An 18,615-nucleotide genomic window follows, 5' to 3' on the forward strand; every position below is an offset into this window, starting at 1 on the left:
CCTTGCACGCGGCCGACCCAGGTTCAGCCTTAGTATCCCGTACCCCCTAGAATCCCCTAGTCCTCCAGGAGTGATTCATAAGCACAGTAGAGTAAGCCCTGAGCACCGCCAAAACAGACCAAGCCAAAAAAATTGATACGGAGTTGTCCCCTGTACTTGCTTGTCATCTAACTTTCTACCTTCCCTGAAAGCCAAATATGAATTGCCTCCAATTTGTTGAACAATGTGTAAGAAATGATTAAAATCTTATGAAGGAAATGTTAACATGAATTAGGCTGGTATGAAAGGCATTCCTGCACTTAATAAACAATCTTATGTATCTTATTTTTAATATTTTACCCATATATTTAGTTTTTTATTTAGTAGGAAATAAATCACATGCTCTAAATGACTTTAAGTCTAGTCAATAGTAGACTCAATAGAGTGATTATTATTTTTTAAGAAAACAAATTTATTTTTCATAATATACTTTTGAGAGAAGCAATGAATACTGTGCAAATGATCATCAGCCTCTAGTGCTTGAGATTCACATGAGTAATCCTGCATGTTCCTTGAATCAGGCATACAGCCTAAGGGTGGAAATCAACGGAGACTTAAAAAAAATAGTTCTAAATGTCGATCCCACCCACACTATTTCCATTACTAACTTTTTTTTAAATTAACATATAGCTTAAACTTGGCCTTTTGCTTAAAATTCCTGGAAAAATCAGTGTCTGTAGCATTTTCTTAACTGTAAGAAAATGTGTTTAAGTCATTTAAATAAAACTTCAAAACTTGGGCATCATTTTTTGTTTTCTGGTTTCACCAGTTACAAGGTTTTGTACGTGCCATCTTTGGTTCAACTAGTTTTGACCTTTACTTTTGACCATTATCACTATGAAATAATAAAGAAATATGTTTGCAATTAAAATGTGTAGTTGTCAAAAGATTTTTGAGCTATTTAAGCTAATAAATTCATGACTATTTACCTTGAAATTGTCCCTGTTTTCATTAAGAGGTGATAAATTCTTCTACAGTAAGTCTATGGGAAAAAGTTCATCATAATTTATTTTGCATAAAAAATTCCCACAAGACTGTTTGGAGTAGAAACCAAAGCTAAGGAAGGGGATGTGTTTTATAACTGGCAAATGCTTTAGGAACTCTCGCTTAGACAAATGAAGAAACACTATCAAGTACTGGACTTTGTGATCCCCTATATATGGAATCAGTTTAATCAAATATTAAATACTCTTTTAATCTGGGAACTCAATTGCCATCAGAGTCATCAGGAGTGAACACACACTATATAGTCTATTAAATTTAAAGACAGCAGAGAACTGTTTATATAAAATATTACTAAACTCATCATTTATTAAAGGTTCCTAAAATTTTAAAGCCCTAAAATTGATTTCTGTACTCAGTGACTTAAGATATCTTTATTTTGTTTTTAGTTTTGTTTTGGGGAGTCACATCTGGCAGTATTCAGGATTTACTCCTGGTGAATTCTGGGGACCAGGTGGGATGTTAGGGATCAAATCTGGTCAGCCACATGCAAGGCAAGTGCCCTACCCTCTAATTTCACTCTATACCTGACTTAAGGTATTTTTCAAATCAGAAAGCAACATCTGTTAAAAATATATAACAACTTATAATTTGATAATATCAACTAATATCCTTTATTATAAAATAAGGTAATAACATTTACTATATTTAGTGGATATCAGTAAGAAATGCCAATATACTGTTATATAAAACTAAATATTAAATAAGGAAAATTAAGTATTTTAACTAAATGTATGTAAAATTCTAATTAAGGAGAAACTCACAAATTGAAGAGATCAAAACTATGATTTATAGACTAAATGGTCATAATATAGCCAAGGTATTTGTAAATGGTGACATAAATTGATAAAGTATATCACTGAATGATGGTAGATGAATAAAGAAGTTCAAACTGTTATGGTATTATAAAATAGTTCATTTTATTAATAAATTATGTACACATATATTACTTAAAAGTATTATGATATATTTATACATTAAATTTAAATCTTACATGTTTTGAATGTTATATATAGTAACTAATCAGATTCATTCTCATAAATCAGCTCCTCAATTTCATCTTCACTATCATCATCTTCATAAAAAGAAATTGTGGCTTGAATTGGAAGGTTTTTTAGTAGAGCTTCTGCTTCTTGATATAAGTAATCATAGCACTTTGATTTTGGCCACAATAGTCTGAAAGAAGCATACATACATACATACATGCTTTATTTTAATTTTTAGGTTGAAAATCCTTATAATTGTGAAAGTTTCAAATTTCAAGAGCATTATTTTAACAATTAGTTTATCTATTTACATATGCATTCTTAAAAGAGGGCAAAATTTTTACTATTATCACAGTATGCATGGAGTATGCTTACCAAAGTATACTTACTGATTGATTATGTTATTAAGTAACTTACTGGTTGATTATGTTATTTTTTTATTCAAACTTAACACTAAAGCAAAACAATCCACACTAAATTTTTATGAGCAAAATTAACATATAGCTTATATTAAGCATCATGAATATATTTATTTTTACAAAATACAGCAAGTTTGTCTTACAATTTTCAAATTCGTTTTAGGAATAAATGAATCCTACTACTATCTGGAAAGACATGACAATAGCAAACTGTGTAAAATTGACAAAGTATTATCTTATACAATAACAGAAATCACCTAATACCTTGCTTAAAACTCACAGATGTTATTTGTACATGTATGTACAAAAATAGCATTTAAGTTTGTCCATGTACTTCCAATTTTAGGAATAGAATGATTACATCGAAGTCCAAATAAACTCCATCTCTATTCCCATTTCTCAATTCATGTAAATAGTTTGGAATATCACATTGAAATTTTGAGAATTATACTGACTTCCTATTAATAGGTTTGCATGTAAACAGTTATATGCAAATAAAATTTAAAAAATGAATCTTGCGCCTGGTCTTTCCTTTTTAGCTAATGAAAGAAAAAAACGAGGTACAAGGTTTCATCGCTATGATGTGGTTGGTTGCTTTATTGTAAATAGCACCCAATATAAATAATAGATAATCCTAACAAAGCAAAGGTAATATGTTCAATACACCATATTTTAAATGCTAGAAAAACAATGTAGCTTATGTTTCTAGCAAAATTGGCAAAAAGAAATGTTTGTAATTTGATACCTAGATAAGTAATCATCAATAATTCAGTTTTTCAAGAGCCAGGAAGTAGTCCAGTAGGAAGAGCACTTGTTTGGCAAATGGCTGACCTACATTTCACTTCTAGCATCCCATATGGTCTCCCAAGCACCACTAAAGCCAGGAGTAACCCCTGAGCATCATCAGGGTTGATGGTCCTTCAGTAGCACATATACTAAAATTGAGCATCAATTTAAACAAATTTAATCAATTTAAACAAAATATATATATTCAAACAAAATATAATAATTTGGTCATTCAATAAGTATCTTAATGTTCTCTTGTTCTAGTAATAACTCATTGATGAGTAAATTATAATTTCTGACCTTAAGAAGTTGATAGTTGAATAAAAAGAATCAGAAAGAAGCACACAATACTACAAGCTAATAAAAAGTAATAAAATGATATAAATAAATTGCTATGGTAGCCCAGTGGGGAAAAAAAAAGAAGAAAATCTCTTACATGGGAAACAATTGATATTGTGATGTGTCACTAGAATCATCAAATCTCAAGACTGCTGTTTATTATCATCACATTTGCGCTAGTATTTTTATTGGTCACCCCACCTCCAGGACTTTCCTGAATTTCTCCCTCTGTTCTGAGTAATCCTTGTCAACCTTCTTCAGTAAACATCACTTCTGTACAGTGGTTAGAAGCTGAGCTTCCTCCCAGGGTTCTAGTAAGAATGAAAAAATCTCTCACTCTTTCCCAAAATCTGACCTATTGTCCTGATTTCCAAACTGCTCACTTATCAGAAGCTCCCCAGCCTTAGACCTATGCAGCTTTCTATTTGGATACCCCCTAAATCCAATAAGTACTATAAATAAAAAGTATATTGGTCATATTACTTACTAATCTGTTTCAAGTCCTCTTTTCTATCCTTTTTCACCTTGTCAGCCACAACCTGGGGTCATTCTGTCTTGTCTTCTTTATCATATTTAATACATGATACATTTAGGTATTTTGTCAGTTAAACTACTCCCCACCTGCACCCTGTTCTATTTTCAATGCCTTGGTGTGTGTGGTTCCTTATCGTTCTTGCCTGCACCATTGCAATAATTTTCAACTTCTCTTTCCATGTTCAAATGAAGCCTATATATCATCTCATTATGACTCCAACCTTATACAGAATAAATTCCATGTGTTGTCTCTGTCACACATAGGATTAGGACACTATTCTGTGTCTAAAATGAGGCCTCTGACTTCCCTGCTGGGATGACCATAGGTGCCTTGATATCATTCCCACATCCTCCAAAGAACCATGCTATTTCACCATCTGCTTCTCTTCTGTGCCATTTCTTCCTCTCCTCTCCCTGCTACCATTCGGGCTAGTCCCAAGACTCATTACCCCTCCCCAGGAAATTCACGCTGGCAGATTTAGTCACCTCATGCTCATAAACTGACAAAAGGTAAACTTCATTACATACTTGTCACAGGGTTCTCATTATTTTTCCTGTGGTCTTTATTAGAGTTAAAACACTAAGGAAAATAATTAGATATTTTGACAGCTACATACTATTTAGATTTTTAGAAACAACACATGGCTCTTTGTCTTTATCTTTTTTCCATGAAGCAAACAACTTTAATTAACCTTGCACCTAAATATACACAAAGATTTTATAGGAAGGCTTCCTTTCCGTAGTTTACAATGGTAAACTCAGTTCTCACTTTTTATCAAATAACGTTTGACTCCCTAAGGAATAATCCACAGTGCTTTGAGTGCAGTCAATTTCACTAGGTCCCATTTTAAGTGGACATTTTTTAAATTGGGAGGGTGGCATATCAGGTGATGCTCAGGAGTTACTCCTGGCTCTGCACTCAGGAATCACTCCTGGCGATATTTGGGGGATGCCCGGATCAATCCCAAGTCAAGCCACGTTCAAAGCAAGCGATCTGTACTCTCTCTGGCCCGGAATCTAAAAAGTTTAAAAATTGTTTTGAAAACCTCATTCTACCACAACCCTCACCGTCCCTGGTTACATTCTTGAAGCATCTGCTGAGTGCACAGATTAAGAGTTCTTTTAGAAGAAAGCGTGAGCACCAACATTCTTGCACCAACTGCAAGGATAAAAACATGTTGAACACAGATAGATAGATAGATAGATAGATAGATAGATAGATAGATAGATAGATAGATAGATAGATAGATAGATAGATAGATAGATAGATAGATCGATAGAGAGGATGGATAGATGATAGATAGATAGATGATAGATAGATAGATAGATAGATAGATAGATAGATAGATAGATAGATAGATAGATAGATAGATAGATAGATAGATAGATAGATAGATTTAATTATCTTTCCTCGCCCAAAAGGAAAAAAAATAGCAGTGTTTGCTCTGGAGCAACAGAGAGGGTGTGGGGTGGTACAGAAAACCTTCAGGGATCTGTCACTCACCTGACAGGGTGTCTGTACAGGCAAACCTTTCCCGCGTCTCCGCTCACCCCAGGACCCATGGGCATCTGCGAAGAAAAGAGTTGGCACCAAGTTCCTGCAGAAACTGCAGGTCTGAGGCCCGGACCTTGCCAGCGAGATGCTGGGCAGCCACCCTACGGTCCCCGGGAAGCGGCTCCCGGGCGTCCAGGGGGCGCGGCCACGCCGGGGTTGTCTCCCAGGGCCTAGGCTGGCTCTGCATCCCAGGGAAATGCTGGCCACACTCACTCACCTCCGGCGGCGCTGGACCCTCGGCGAACCCAGGGGTGTCCAACCAGGGCCTCCAGAAACTGGCAGACCTGCTGGGGGAGCACGGGTGGATCAGAAGGAGGAGAAGGAGAGGAACGCGGGGCGCGGAGAGGGGAGGGAATTGCGGTACCCCGAGTGCGCCTCCGAGCTCCGGCTCGGGCTTCGGGGTGCGGTTGGCAGAAGGGGGCGACTGTGCTCGCCTTCTCGGGGCTCCGGGAGCTGCGCCTGGTCCATGGGGCGACCTGCTTGGCTGCCAACTCAGGCCCAGCCTGAGACCGTGGCCCTGCCGTCCCGAGCGCCCCTTTATACCCCCGCCGCCTCCCCATTTCCCAGCCGGGCCGCGTAAACAAAAAGGCTGCGCGTGAGAGCGCGGCGGGCCGGGCGTGAGCGCGTGCTGCTCCCAAATGGCCCGGGCGGGGAGGGCATCCGTGCCAAGTGTGAAGGTATTGCGGCATAAGGTTGCAGGGCGGGGAGGAGGGAGGCAGCTCTCGCCCTAGCAGACCTTTTCCAAAGGAGGCGAGGAAGGAGGCTATCAAGAGTTTCTTTATATTTTTGCATTTGTGGGAAACTTTTTTTTTTTTTTTTTTTTTTTTTTTTTTTTTTTTTTTTTTTTTTTGTGGTTTTTGGGTCACACCCGGCAGTGCTCAGGGGTTTTTCCTGGCTCTGTGCTCAGAAACTGCTCCTGGCAGGCACGGGGGACCATATGGGACGCCGGGATTTGAACCGATGACCTTCTGCATGAAAGGTAAACGCCTTACCTCCATGCCATCTCTCCGGCCCCATGTGGGAAACTTTTTAAAAAGCCAAGTGTGGCAGGTAATTTTACTGGCAAATCAGCAAGCAGAGAAACTACAAATTTTACGACTTTGGGGGGTCTTCGGCAAACTCAACCTATTCTTCACTCCAAACACTTAGATCTTGTTTTGATGATCTTGTTATGGTAAAGTTAATGATGAATTTAAATAAATTAAATGAATTAAATTTATTAAATGAATTAAAAATAATACTACCGAGATATATTTTTATAAATGAGATATTCTTCCTTCCTCCTTTCCTTCCTTTCTTCCTTCCATCCTTCCTTCCTTCCTTCCATCCTTCCTTCCATCTTTCCTTCCTTCCTTCCATCTTTCCTTCCTTCCTTCCATCTTTCCTTCCTTCCTTCCCTCTCTCCCTCCCTCCCTCCCTCTCCCTCCCTCCCTCCTTCCTTCCTTCCTTCCTTCCTTCCTTCCTTCCTTCCTTCCTTCCTTCCTTCCTTCCTTCCTTCCTTCCTTCCTTCCTTCCTTCCTTCCTTCCTTCCCTCCCTCCCTCCCTCCCTCACCTGGCAGTGCTTAGAGCTTTCTCCTGTCTTCGAGAAATCATTCCTGGAGGTGTTCAGAGGACTATATGAGATACTCAGATATCAAATCCAGACCCCTAACCCTAAAGCTATATCCAGTATTTTTAATGTATTAAAAAAAACACATCTACTAAAAAATTAGTGTATTAAAAAGTGCATCTACTAAAAATCCACACACATCTATTACAAATTGAAGATACTTAAAATACTAAATTTGAAGAAGCTATTTGTATGAGATTAAATGTTTCAGCTAGTAAACTGTATTTTTGCATCATACTGCTTTTTTTAATTACAAGCTTTATTTTTTAATTTAAGCACCATAATTACAAGGTTGTTCAAGCTACAGTATTTTTTACAGATAAAGTTCATGATTGAGTTAGTCAACAACCTTCACCAATGTCAACAGTTTCCCTCTCACTCTCCCTAATGCCCTCTTCCCTCCCACCCACCCTTCTCAGCCTGGCATTTCTCTCTCTCTCTCTCTCTCTCTCTCTCTCTCTCTCTCTCTCTCTCTCTCTCTCTCTCTTTCTCTCTCTCATTCACTCTCTCTCACTCCTCCCTTCTTTTTTGACACTGTGGTTTGCACTACTGTTAATGAAGGGTGCCAGGCATTTCCCTTTTATAGTAGAAGATTTCTGTATTCTAATTGCACTCTCCACTCTTTGTGGCAGGCTTCCTACCATATACTGGTTCTCCTAATCCTTATCTCTAAAGTCTCTGGATGTAATCCCCACACTCTTTCCCCCCACCCTTATATCCCATAGAGGAGTGAGTTTGTTCTATATTTATCCCTCTCCCTCTGAGTCTTTTCATTCAGCATAATACTCTCCATGTCCATCCATGTATAAGCAAACTTCTTGACTTCATTTTTTCCTAATGGCTGCATAGTATTCCATTAGCCTCATCTGTTGTTGGGAACCTGGGTTGCTTCCAGCTTTTGGTTATTGTAAATAGTGCTCCGATGAACATAGGGATGCAGAGGATATTTTTGTGTTCCTAGGGTATATCCCTAGGAGTGGTATTTCTGAATCATAAGGAAGCTCAATTTCTATAAACTTTGTATTTTTGTATTCTTATTCTTTGTGGGGTTTTTTTCCTACATTTTGTGATGCAAGAGGATGGGGTTTCAAGGAAGACTTCCTAAGCACAGCTCAGGGAGTCTGGACAGCACTCAGAGTCTCTCCAATCAGGTTGGACAGTCCAGTGCTAGAACGAGTACCACTTTGTGGTGGTGCTGTGCTGCTCTTACACTGGATGTAAGCTGTAGTGTATCTGATATTTGTTTAACTATGGCTAAAATAAAATTAAATGAATACATATAATACCTGACAAGAGACAAAGATATGGGTTGCTTCAAGTGATGCAATTCTAGTTTAGTTTCACTGCTTTAGAATTATTACTGAGCTAAAAAGAACAACAACAGACATAGGATCATATTATAAGATGGTAAGTCTAAATAAAATTTAAGCTATTTAAAAATTATAAAACCTTAAATTGGCTAGTTAATTGGAAGACTGAGGGGCTAGCAGTCATTGTGATTTGTGACCATCAAAAAGTTCTAAGTGCCATTTTCAACAACAAAATCATGTTTTAAGCAGATAAGTGGAACAGGGAAGGACATTAATCAATTTATTAGGAACTTTATTTGTTTTTGGGCTACCCACTGCAGTTCTTGAAGGCTACTTCCAACTCTGTGGTAGGGTACTATTCTCAGACTTGGGGAACCATGTGGCACCCTAGCAGGAATTGAACCTGGAACTTCTGCAAATTATTCATGCACTACAATCTTTTGAGCTATCTACCTAGCCCCAGGAAAGCTCTCTTAGAGTAAAAGAAACTTAACTGGGGTTTCTAGTAGAATCAGCTATGAAACAGTATAGGGAAACAATACATTCTATGGTATTAGGTTGAGAAGAAAGAAATAGTGCTTCTAGAGGTTAGGTATTGCTAGAGGAGAGATTTGGTTAAGAAGATAAAAGGACTTAGATTGTTAAAAGCTTAATATGTCAGGATAATACATTTCAGCTTTATTCTGTAAGAGTTGGTAAAAGATTTTTAAACAGGAGTTTAGAATGATCAAAATTTTGATGTCATAGAAATCACTATGGCAGTCATATGAGATCTGTTTAGAGATTGATATTTGAGACAAGAATATAATAATTTATTAAGAAATATTGCAATATACACAAAAACTATAAATAAAAAGTTGATTGAGGAGCACTTAGAAATATATAGTTTAGAATATAAAATTTTTGTGAATTATTAAATGTCAAAGAATGCCACTTTATAGTGGCATCTAAACTTGCATCCAGGTTTCTTCTAGCCTATATAAGTGAGTAGAGGTTGATATATCAGTGAATAAAGAGATTAAAGAAAACAGAAAACAGAAAAGAGAGAAAACAGGTGAACTTTTTTAAATGTTACATATATATTATCAATGAAGTTATTTTCAGATCCCTGGCCATCACAATATATGCAATATAATGTTATAACTAACTGAAATATCACAAGCTTTAATTAACAGATTTATTTTTCATACATGCCACATGTTCAATTTGGTTGGTGAAAAATTTGTTGTATGTCATGGTCACTTAAGATTAGGGGCTCTTTGCACTGGATCATTGTCAGTAGTCATTATCAGATGGAAATATACTTAATATAAACTCTATGCAAAGAGCTCAGGACTAGTGATTGAAATGTGGATTTCATACTCTTAAGAAAATGAGTGATTAAAATGCTAGAAAATTATTTCTTTTCCAGGGAAATGTAGCATTGATTCCAAAGACAGAGTCCCAAAGAGCACTGTTTCATTGTAAAGTAAGGCAGAAGGAACAATGAAGTTAACAGAAGAGTTGGTGGTAGCCATCTTAGTCATCTCTATATAGCTCAGATGGGGCAGAAATATGGGAAGGAAGGATGCCAGCACAAATGGAAAAGTAAAATAACAAATTAAGTCATAGATTAAATGAATTTAACAAATTAGAAGTTATAGATGACGCCACACCTCCCATTTGAAACTTTAGACATCATGATTTACAAAGCTGTTTATAATTCAGTCATTTCAGGTATTCAATATTCTATCACCAGTCCCTCATAAATATCCCAATTTAACCACACTCCAACCTGCCTCCTTACCAGACACAATAATTGACTATATTGCTTACTACAAAATATATTTTATAATGATGCTACTAAAGTCATTGTCTAAGAATTTGCTAAGCAGTTGGGGGCTGGAGCGATAGCACAGCAGTAGGATGTTTGTCTTGCATGTAGCCAACCTGAAACAGACCCAGGTCTTTGGCATTCCACGTGGTCCCCCAAGCTTGACAGGAGTGATTCCTGAGTGCAAAGGCAGGAGTAACCCTTAAGTGCCCCAGGTGTGGCCCCCTAAAAATATAAAATAAAAGAAAGAAAGAATAAACAAATAAATAAAAAGAATTTACTAAACTGTTAAGCATTGTTAAGCCTTGAGAACTATTGTTTCACTCATTGATTAGTGGTATTTTATATTTTATTTATTTATTTATTTATTTATTTTGGTTTTTGGGTCATACCCGGCAGCACTCTTCTCTATGCTCAGAAATTGCTTCTGGCAGACTCAGGGAAACATATGGGATGCTGGGATTCGAATCACCATCCTTCTGCATGCAAGGCAAACACCCTACCTCTATGCTATCTCTTCAGCCCCAATTAGTGGTATTTTAAGCAATTTTTTCATCAAAGTTTCTTGTGTTCCTATTGAACTTTTAGTCATGCAAACTTTAGAGATGTCTGAAGTGCTCCAGTAGCTATGTTATTAGGATGATTCAGCAGCATGGTGTCTCAGGCCTACCATATTAGCTCAGCTGTGGCTTCTATCAAAGATAGGTTTTGAGCCCAGGTTGTTAAACGTGGGCAGAAGAAGGTGTGGATGTTTGGAGAGTTGGGCCCTTAAATAGGTAAAAGGATTCGACCTGCTGCATTCTGAGAAGGCTTGACAGATCTAGACCCAAAGATAGTGCCTACCAAGTTGGGCACAGCTGCAGCTTATCTACTGGTTATTGATGACTTTAAAGCAACATCTTGAGATTATAAGGTGGAAACATTTTTACACTCACTAAGTTGAACTAAATAAATGAAGAAATAAAGAAAATGAGCTAAGTTTTCCCCTTTTCATGAAAAAGGGCAGAGAAAAGAACTCTAAGGACTATAGAGATTTTGCTTTTAGGATACAAAAACTGGAGAATGTTTCTAAGGTAAAAGAGTCGAGGGAAAAAAGGCCTTTAGGGAAAAATAATTAGATGAATATAAAGGTAACCTTTATATGGTACCCCATCTGGTTCCCCAAGTAAACTGTTATGCATGGCATGCCCAGGTTCAATTGCTAGCACCACATATGGTCCCTTAAGTCTCACCAGGCGTGATTCTTGAGCACAGAGCCAGGAGTAAGGCCTAAGACCTCCAGGTATGGCCCTAAACCAAAACAAAGGAAAAATAATAAAATATGTAGAAGTATGAAGACAATTCAGTGGAGTTTTATGAAGGTTATACTTGCCTACATTTTCTTTCAATTAATCAGTAGGCATTGAGAATCTAGTGAAGAGGTGACAGCATTAACTAGATACAGACTCATTAATAGTTGTTTTTGAAAATTGCTGTCTTTTATGTATTTCACCAATAATAATTATGCTCAATTATTTGTAATTTTATACTTATATACACTTTTTAAAACTTTATTTTATTTATTTTTATTTATTTTCCAGAAAATAGATCTCGGTCTCATTAATATTTCTTATTGTGCTCTTGGTTTCTCTATGGTTGATTTCTGCCCTGTTTTTTTTTTTATTTATTTTTATTTTCTTCTGCTTGTGTTTGGGTTTCTTTGTTGTTGGTTTTCTAGATATTTAAGGTGTCCCATTAGGTTGTTTTAGTTTTCTTTTTTCTTGCTTGTAGGCCTGTATTGCTACAAGTTTCCCCCTAATTACTGCTTTTGCTGTGTCCCATAGATTTTGACTTTTTCTTCATTGTCAATAATTTTAAGGAATCTCTTTATTTCTTATTTTATTTCCTCTTTGATCCATTTTTTGTTGAGCAGCATGTCATTTAGTCTCCAGGTGTTTGATTTTCTCCACAACTTCGTTTTACAGTCAATCTTGATCTCTCTGACATTGTGGCCTGATAATATAATTCTTATATTTGTGACTGAATAATTCTTATATTTGTGACTTTATGTAGGTTAGACTTGTGTCCTAAAATGTGATCTATCCTGTAGAAAGTTCCATGTATCCTCAAAAATAATGTATGTTTCACTTTTTGAAGATGAAAGTTCCTGTATACATCCATTAGTCTTAATTCTTCTAGTTTTTAATTTAGGGCCCTTAAGTTTTTGCTAGTGTTCTGCCTAGTAGATCAATCTAATAGCAATAATGGGGCTTGAAATCTCCCAGTATTATCTATCATGTTTCCATCCATATGTTTCTCTAAGGTTGTGAGCAAAAGCCTTACATATTTTTCTGGGTTTACATTTGGTACATGGATGTTGATCAGAGTTATTACTTCTTGGTATATTATTCCCCCGCTTAATAAGTACTGTCCATCTTTGTCTCTGAGTACTTTTTTGAGGTTGAATAGTTTGGTCTCATGAATATGGCTGCACCAACATTTTTTGTATTGTTTTCCAGTGGCTTGTATAATTGTTCTCCATATTTTTACTCTGAGCCTGTGTCTATTCTGTACTTTTAAGTGTGTTTTCTGCAGGCAGCAGATATCTGGGTTTTGTTTCCTGATCTAAACTTCTACTCTGTTCCTCTTGATATGAGAGTTTAGTCTATTGACATTCAAGGAAACTATTGACATAAAGGGTTGTTGTGCCATTATACTGTGTAGGGTTGTTGTTACAATTGGAGGTTTGTTTTGTGTAATTGTTTTTTGAATAGTTCATTTAGGGTTGGTTTGGTTAGTGTGAAAATTGCTCATTCTTTTATGCCTGAGAATATTTTTTATTTTTATTTTTTTGAGAATGTTTTTAGTTCTCCCTCCCATGTAAATGAGAGTTTTGCTGGGTAGTGGACTCTAGGTTGAAAGTTTCTTTCATTCAGTAGTTTGAATATGTCATTACACTTTTTACTTACCTCAATTGTTTCAAATGGAAGATCTGGTTTGATTCTAATGTTTTTTCCTTTATGCTTGAGGTTTTTCTTCTCCCTTACTGCTTTAAAAAGTCCGTCTCTCTCTTTGTTTTTTGCCATTTGGATTATTGTATGTCTTGATGTTGTTCTGTTAGGGTCTATTTTGGTTTGGCACCCTGTTTGCCTCTTGAATTTGTAGAGAAATCTCTTTCCTAAGGGTGGTAAAGTTCTCTGCTATTATCTCACTCACTACTTGTTCTTTCCCTGTCCTGTTTTCTTCCCCTTCTGGTATTCCTATAATTTGGAGATTATTTATCTTTGTTCATTAAGTATCTTACATTTTCTTCCAGTGTTTTGTCTCTCCTTTATATCTTTCTCCATTTTTTCTCCTTTATCACTGCTGGCTTGTAATTTGTCTTCAAGTTCATGTGGATTCTTTCATCTAAAAGAATTCTTTTTTTTTAATTGGTTGGAATGTTCATAGGTAGATTTCTTGATTTTATAGGCTAGTGACTCCTTGATTTCCATTGCTAAAACATTAAGTGTTGATTTTAGGTCCTCATATATAAGGCTCGGGCATTTGGGTGGACTTGGAAATTTCCAGGATTTCTCTCCATATCCCTAACTGTAGATGTCTTCCTTAGCTTTCCCAGTAATCTTTGCAGTTAGTGGTTAGGAATACTGGAGTATCAGTGTATTTAAGAAAGTGATCTATTTAGTTGTTTGTATGAAAGTTGGCTTGAGGTATATCTTCTTAAGAGGTTATTTTTCTAAACAAGCAAGGTTATCTAAGTATGATTAAAAAATACTGCATACTAGTTCATTGGTTTGGTCAGTTGGATTTTGAGCTGTATATTTTCTAAGAGAAAGAAGTCCAATCTGCCAGGAGCTATATGATATAAATTGAAATGACTTCATGTGGATGCACTAGTGTCTGTAGTTTGGGAAATGGAGGATTGATGGAAGGAGAGATTCTCTGTTCCTGTCCAGACACAGAACTGACTGGCCCCAGGGAGTAGATGACTGGAACCCAAAAGGAAGCCGAGAAAAACTGTGTATCTCCTTTTAAATGTAATACTTTACATATAATCTGGCTTCCATTTAAACTGAACATTTGCATATTTAAATCATATATATTTTATTCTCTACAAAAATTATTTTCTGGTTTAAGTAATTAATAAAAGTCACAAACAAATAAAGAAAAATACTATTAAATATGCCCATTCTTTCCTAGACTAGCCAACATGTCAGCTGTCTGGGTTCCTACTGATATTATGAATCAACCAGTTCAGTTATATGTTTTCTGCTATGATTTTAAATAGACCAGCTACAGTAGGAAAGATTTCTATAGCATTTGAAAATAGTTCTCAACTGTTTTTCTTTCAGCTCTCAGCTTTACTGTGTTCTCTTTAGATTATTTTCTTTTTCATTCAGTTTAGAAGAAACTATTTTCAATTACTTTGTATTAAAACTTCTTCTAATTCTATAAATAGCCGTTTTTGCAACTATTTTCTTCATGTGTTTGTTATTTTCTATCATCCAAACAAGATTTATTTATATTCCACACTCAAGTAATGTTTATACAGTACCTGGAACTACCTGGCACTTGTTTGTTATACAGATTTCTGTTTACTGAATAATACAGAATGTCAAAATTATATTAATTAGTGGATTACATATGAAGTCAGATATAAACGTGGTGAAAACAGTTTCATAATGGACAGGTTAAACTTTTCAAGTAAATAATTGTATATCCATTATATTTTTATTTTATGTAAGTTATTATGTATGAGAAATTTACCTACTAGAGGTATCATAAACTTTATAAATGTCTAAATATAAAACATTTTTGAGATAACAATAGTTTTTTTTGTATAAAACTAACATGTAAATGTTTTAAGTATATTTTATCTTAATAGTATAAAACTAATTGTAACTGTATTTTAAAGTATGAATATTTTATTTGTACCCTATTGTTATTATTAATAGGTTAAAAATGACTTGAGGGATATAATGAAGCCTGGATGTTTTTGGTACAGATATTCCCATGTATGAGTGTGATTAGCACAGACTTGCTAAATTCTCTCTGAGCCATCTGTGAACACCTTCTGAGTTTAAAACAACATGAGTTCACCCTGCTTGGGTTTAAATCAGTTTTAACCACAACTGTTATCGTTATCTTAAACCTGGGAAAACTCTCAAATGCATGAAGCATAGAAATGTCACATATCACTAAGAATTCACTTTCTGAAAGTTTAAATTTTTAGGCTAAAGAAAGGTTTATATTAAATTAACTATCTCAATGAAATTGTTTTCATTAAAGAAATTTAGCATGATTGCAAGAAAAATTAGTTTTCTGACTTTCTAATAAGTTTCTATTACATTGGATGTTTAACTTTACAATAATGCAAAATAAAATTTCTAGTCACTTGGCACATTGCTTTCTCTTTAGTTCAGTTTCAAGTTAAAGTGATATAAATGCTTCTTTGATAATGGTCCTAGTATGAAGAGGACTTCATACTAGGTTCTGACCAATCAGTAATAGTGGTAAATTTACTGGGAAGAATTGAGCATTGCTGTGCTTGATAGTTTGGAGGATTAGCTCTTTACTGTAGATCTAATGCAATCTTTCCCAAAATGTTGCTCTATTACTTTTGATACTTTTAATCACAGCTTCAGAAAAACTGTGTTGCATTAAAGTATCAGAGACCAGGGCCAGAGGGATAGATAGTACAGTGTATATGTCATTTGTCTTGCAAGCAGCCAATCGGATTTGATTCCTGGCATCCAATATAGTACCTCAAGTTACCTTAGGAACAATTCCTAAGTGCAATCAAGAGTAAACCCTGTACATCATTCAGTGTGGCCAAAAACCAACCAAACCAGAAACTAGTAAAAATAGAATGTATGCTTTAGAGAAAACTCTATAACAAGTTTCTTCCTTTCAAATGTACAAGTTTTTAATAATCCACAAAGAAGAAACATTTAAAGTTGGCTTAACTTTGACTAAGTATATAGTTTTTTTTCAGTCTGGACAAGGAATGATTAGAAATTAATTTAAAATAATGTTATATATAAATATATATAATCATGTTTTATATTAAGATATACTTTGCATGTCATACAAATTTGCCATTTTAACTGCATATGTGAAAGTAATTTAGTGAATGGCAGAATTTTGCAGTAATCATTATATTCCAATTTTATTTTATTTATTTTTATATTTCAATTTTAGATGGCCAGTTTCTCTAAATAGAACCCTTGAAAATAATATATTCAAATTTTACATTCTATTGCTAATAGTTTTTCATGTAAAAGCATAATTGCATAATTAAAATTTTATTGCTAGCATCTGATTCTGCCATAGTTCAGAAACAATTCTAATATCTTTGTATGTAAAATCTTTTTAAAAGCAATCTAGCTAAACAGATATACCATGTTTCTTAATTAGTATGCACAAAGTCATGAATAAAAATACATGAGTATGAACTGAAACGTGCCCTTAATTGTGTATAGACAAAACCACCATTATAAAGGAAGCACATGATGGGAGAAGCAACTCTCTGAGTCATTATATTCTCTTCATTTCTTCACACTTCTGCTTCTCACTTCAGTCTCTAAGTAGAGAATAAGTCATACCTTCTATGAGGTCACTCTGTACATTGAAAAGAGCAGAAAGACATAAGGTTACATGCAAAATGGAAACAGCTCAACATGTAATTTTTGTTATAATTTTATGCATAATATAGCAGCATAGTTCCATAGTTTTATTTTTTAGCCATTACTTACATTTTTCACTCATTTCACTTGTTTTATAGAGTACATAAATCCAAAGGTTAGGGAAGAGGTGAAGTGCAGATACAATGTTAGGTAGGTAGGCACTAAATATAAGGTAAATTTATAATACTTTGTTTTAGTAAAATATAAAAGGTGAGATTTGCTGGAGAGATACAACAGCATGTAGGGCACTTCCTTGGCCCTTCTATGGCCAATATGGGTTTATGTCCTGGCATTTTATATGGTCCTCTGAACTCCATCAGAGATAAACTCTAGTGAAGAGGTAGGAACAAGCCCAAAGCACTGCCCTGATGTCACAAACATGAAACCTAAACAAACAAACAAATAGTGGAACAGACCAGGGAGCACAAAGCCAGTGGGTGTGTACAAAAATATCAAAAACCAAAAAATTCCCTAACATAATACTGGCAAACTCAGTTAAACAATGGATTAAAAGAAATGAGATGCATTCAGGAATGCTTGAGAGTCAATGTGATATGACCCATTTTTTAAAAAATGATTAAAAATCATATTATCATCTCAATTGATATAGAAAGCCCATTTGGAAAAAACTTCAAAATCCATTTTATGATAGAAACTCAAGTGGCTCTATAGGAGATATATATCAACCTAACATTGCAATCTTTTAATATTTAGCCTCAAAAAATCTTTAAGAATTTACTTGTTATCAGAAACAAGAAAAAGATCCCAACCTTCACAATGTTTACTCATTTATGATTAGAGAAAATAGGTAAGAAAAAAAATAATAGGTATCAAAATTAAAGGGAAGAAATAAAATTGTCACTAAAAATAACATTGCATATAAAAAATCAAAATTATTAGAATTAATAAGTGAAATTAAAAAATGTTGGTCAGGGCCAGAGAAATAGCACAGCAGTAGGATGTTTGCCTTGCATGCAGCTGATCCAGGACAGATGGTGGTTCAAATCCTGGCATCCCACATGGTTCTCCGTGCCTGCAAGAAGCAATATCTGAGTGTAGAGCCAGGAGTAAGCCCTGAGCACCTCCAGTGTGACCTAAGAACAAAACAAAACAAACAAACAAACAAACAAAAAAGTTGGTCAGAATACAACATTCATATGTAAACACCAGTTGCATTTCTAAGCACCACATAAGAAAGAGAAAATAAGAGTTTCAATTGCACTTGCCTTAAAAGAATAGAATATTTGGGGCCTGAGAGATAGTATAGCAGGAAGAGACTTGCCTTGCACACAGTCAACCTGAGTTCAATCCCCAAAATCCCACATGGTCCCCTGCCAGGATTGATATTGAGTTTAGAACAGGGGTAACACCTGAGTACTACCAAGTGTGGTCCAACCCCACCCCAACCCCCAAGAACAAAACATCTAGGAATTAACTTTAAAAATATATCTATTTTCTGTAGTGCCAAAGATTAAACCCAAGGCTTTATGCAATCAAGGCAAGTGATTTACAGCCCTCTTTGGGAATAAATTTAACAAAGGAGGCAAGAGTCCTAAAA

At 35.4% G+C, this 18,615-nt stretch overlaps 1 protein-coding gene across 1 annotated transcript in view; it reads right to left on the reverse strand.

Annotated features, from left to right (window-relative positions):
- Positions 1–1,942: 1,942 nt before the first annotated feature.
- RIPPLY2 (ripply transcriptional repressor 2) overlaps positions 1,943–18,615 on the reverse strand; it is a 55,932-nt gene continuing 39,259 nt past the window's right edge. Inside the window, exons 6-8 of the mRNA XM_049772585.1 lie at positions 5,878–6,387; positions 5,610–5,674; positions 1,943–2,217 (exon numbers count right to left, since the gene is read on the reverse strand). Of these exons, the coding sequence (XP_049628542.1) occupies positions 2,061–2,217; positions 5,610–5,674; positions 5,878–6,387 (732 nt within the window). The 3' untranslated portion in view covers positions 1,943–2,060. The remainder of the gene's footprint in view (positions 2,218–5,609; positions 5,675–5,877; positions 6,388–18,615) is intronic.

Source organism: Suncus etruscus, chromosome 4 (genome assembly GCF_024139225.1).
Source record: "Suncus etruscus isolate mSunEtr1 chromosome 4, mSunEtr1.pri.cur, whole genome shotgun sequence".
Taxonomy (NCBI): Eukaryota; Metazoa; Chordata; class Mammalia; order Eulipotyphla; family Soricidae; genus Suncus; species Suncus etruscus.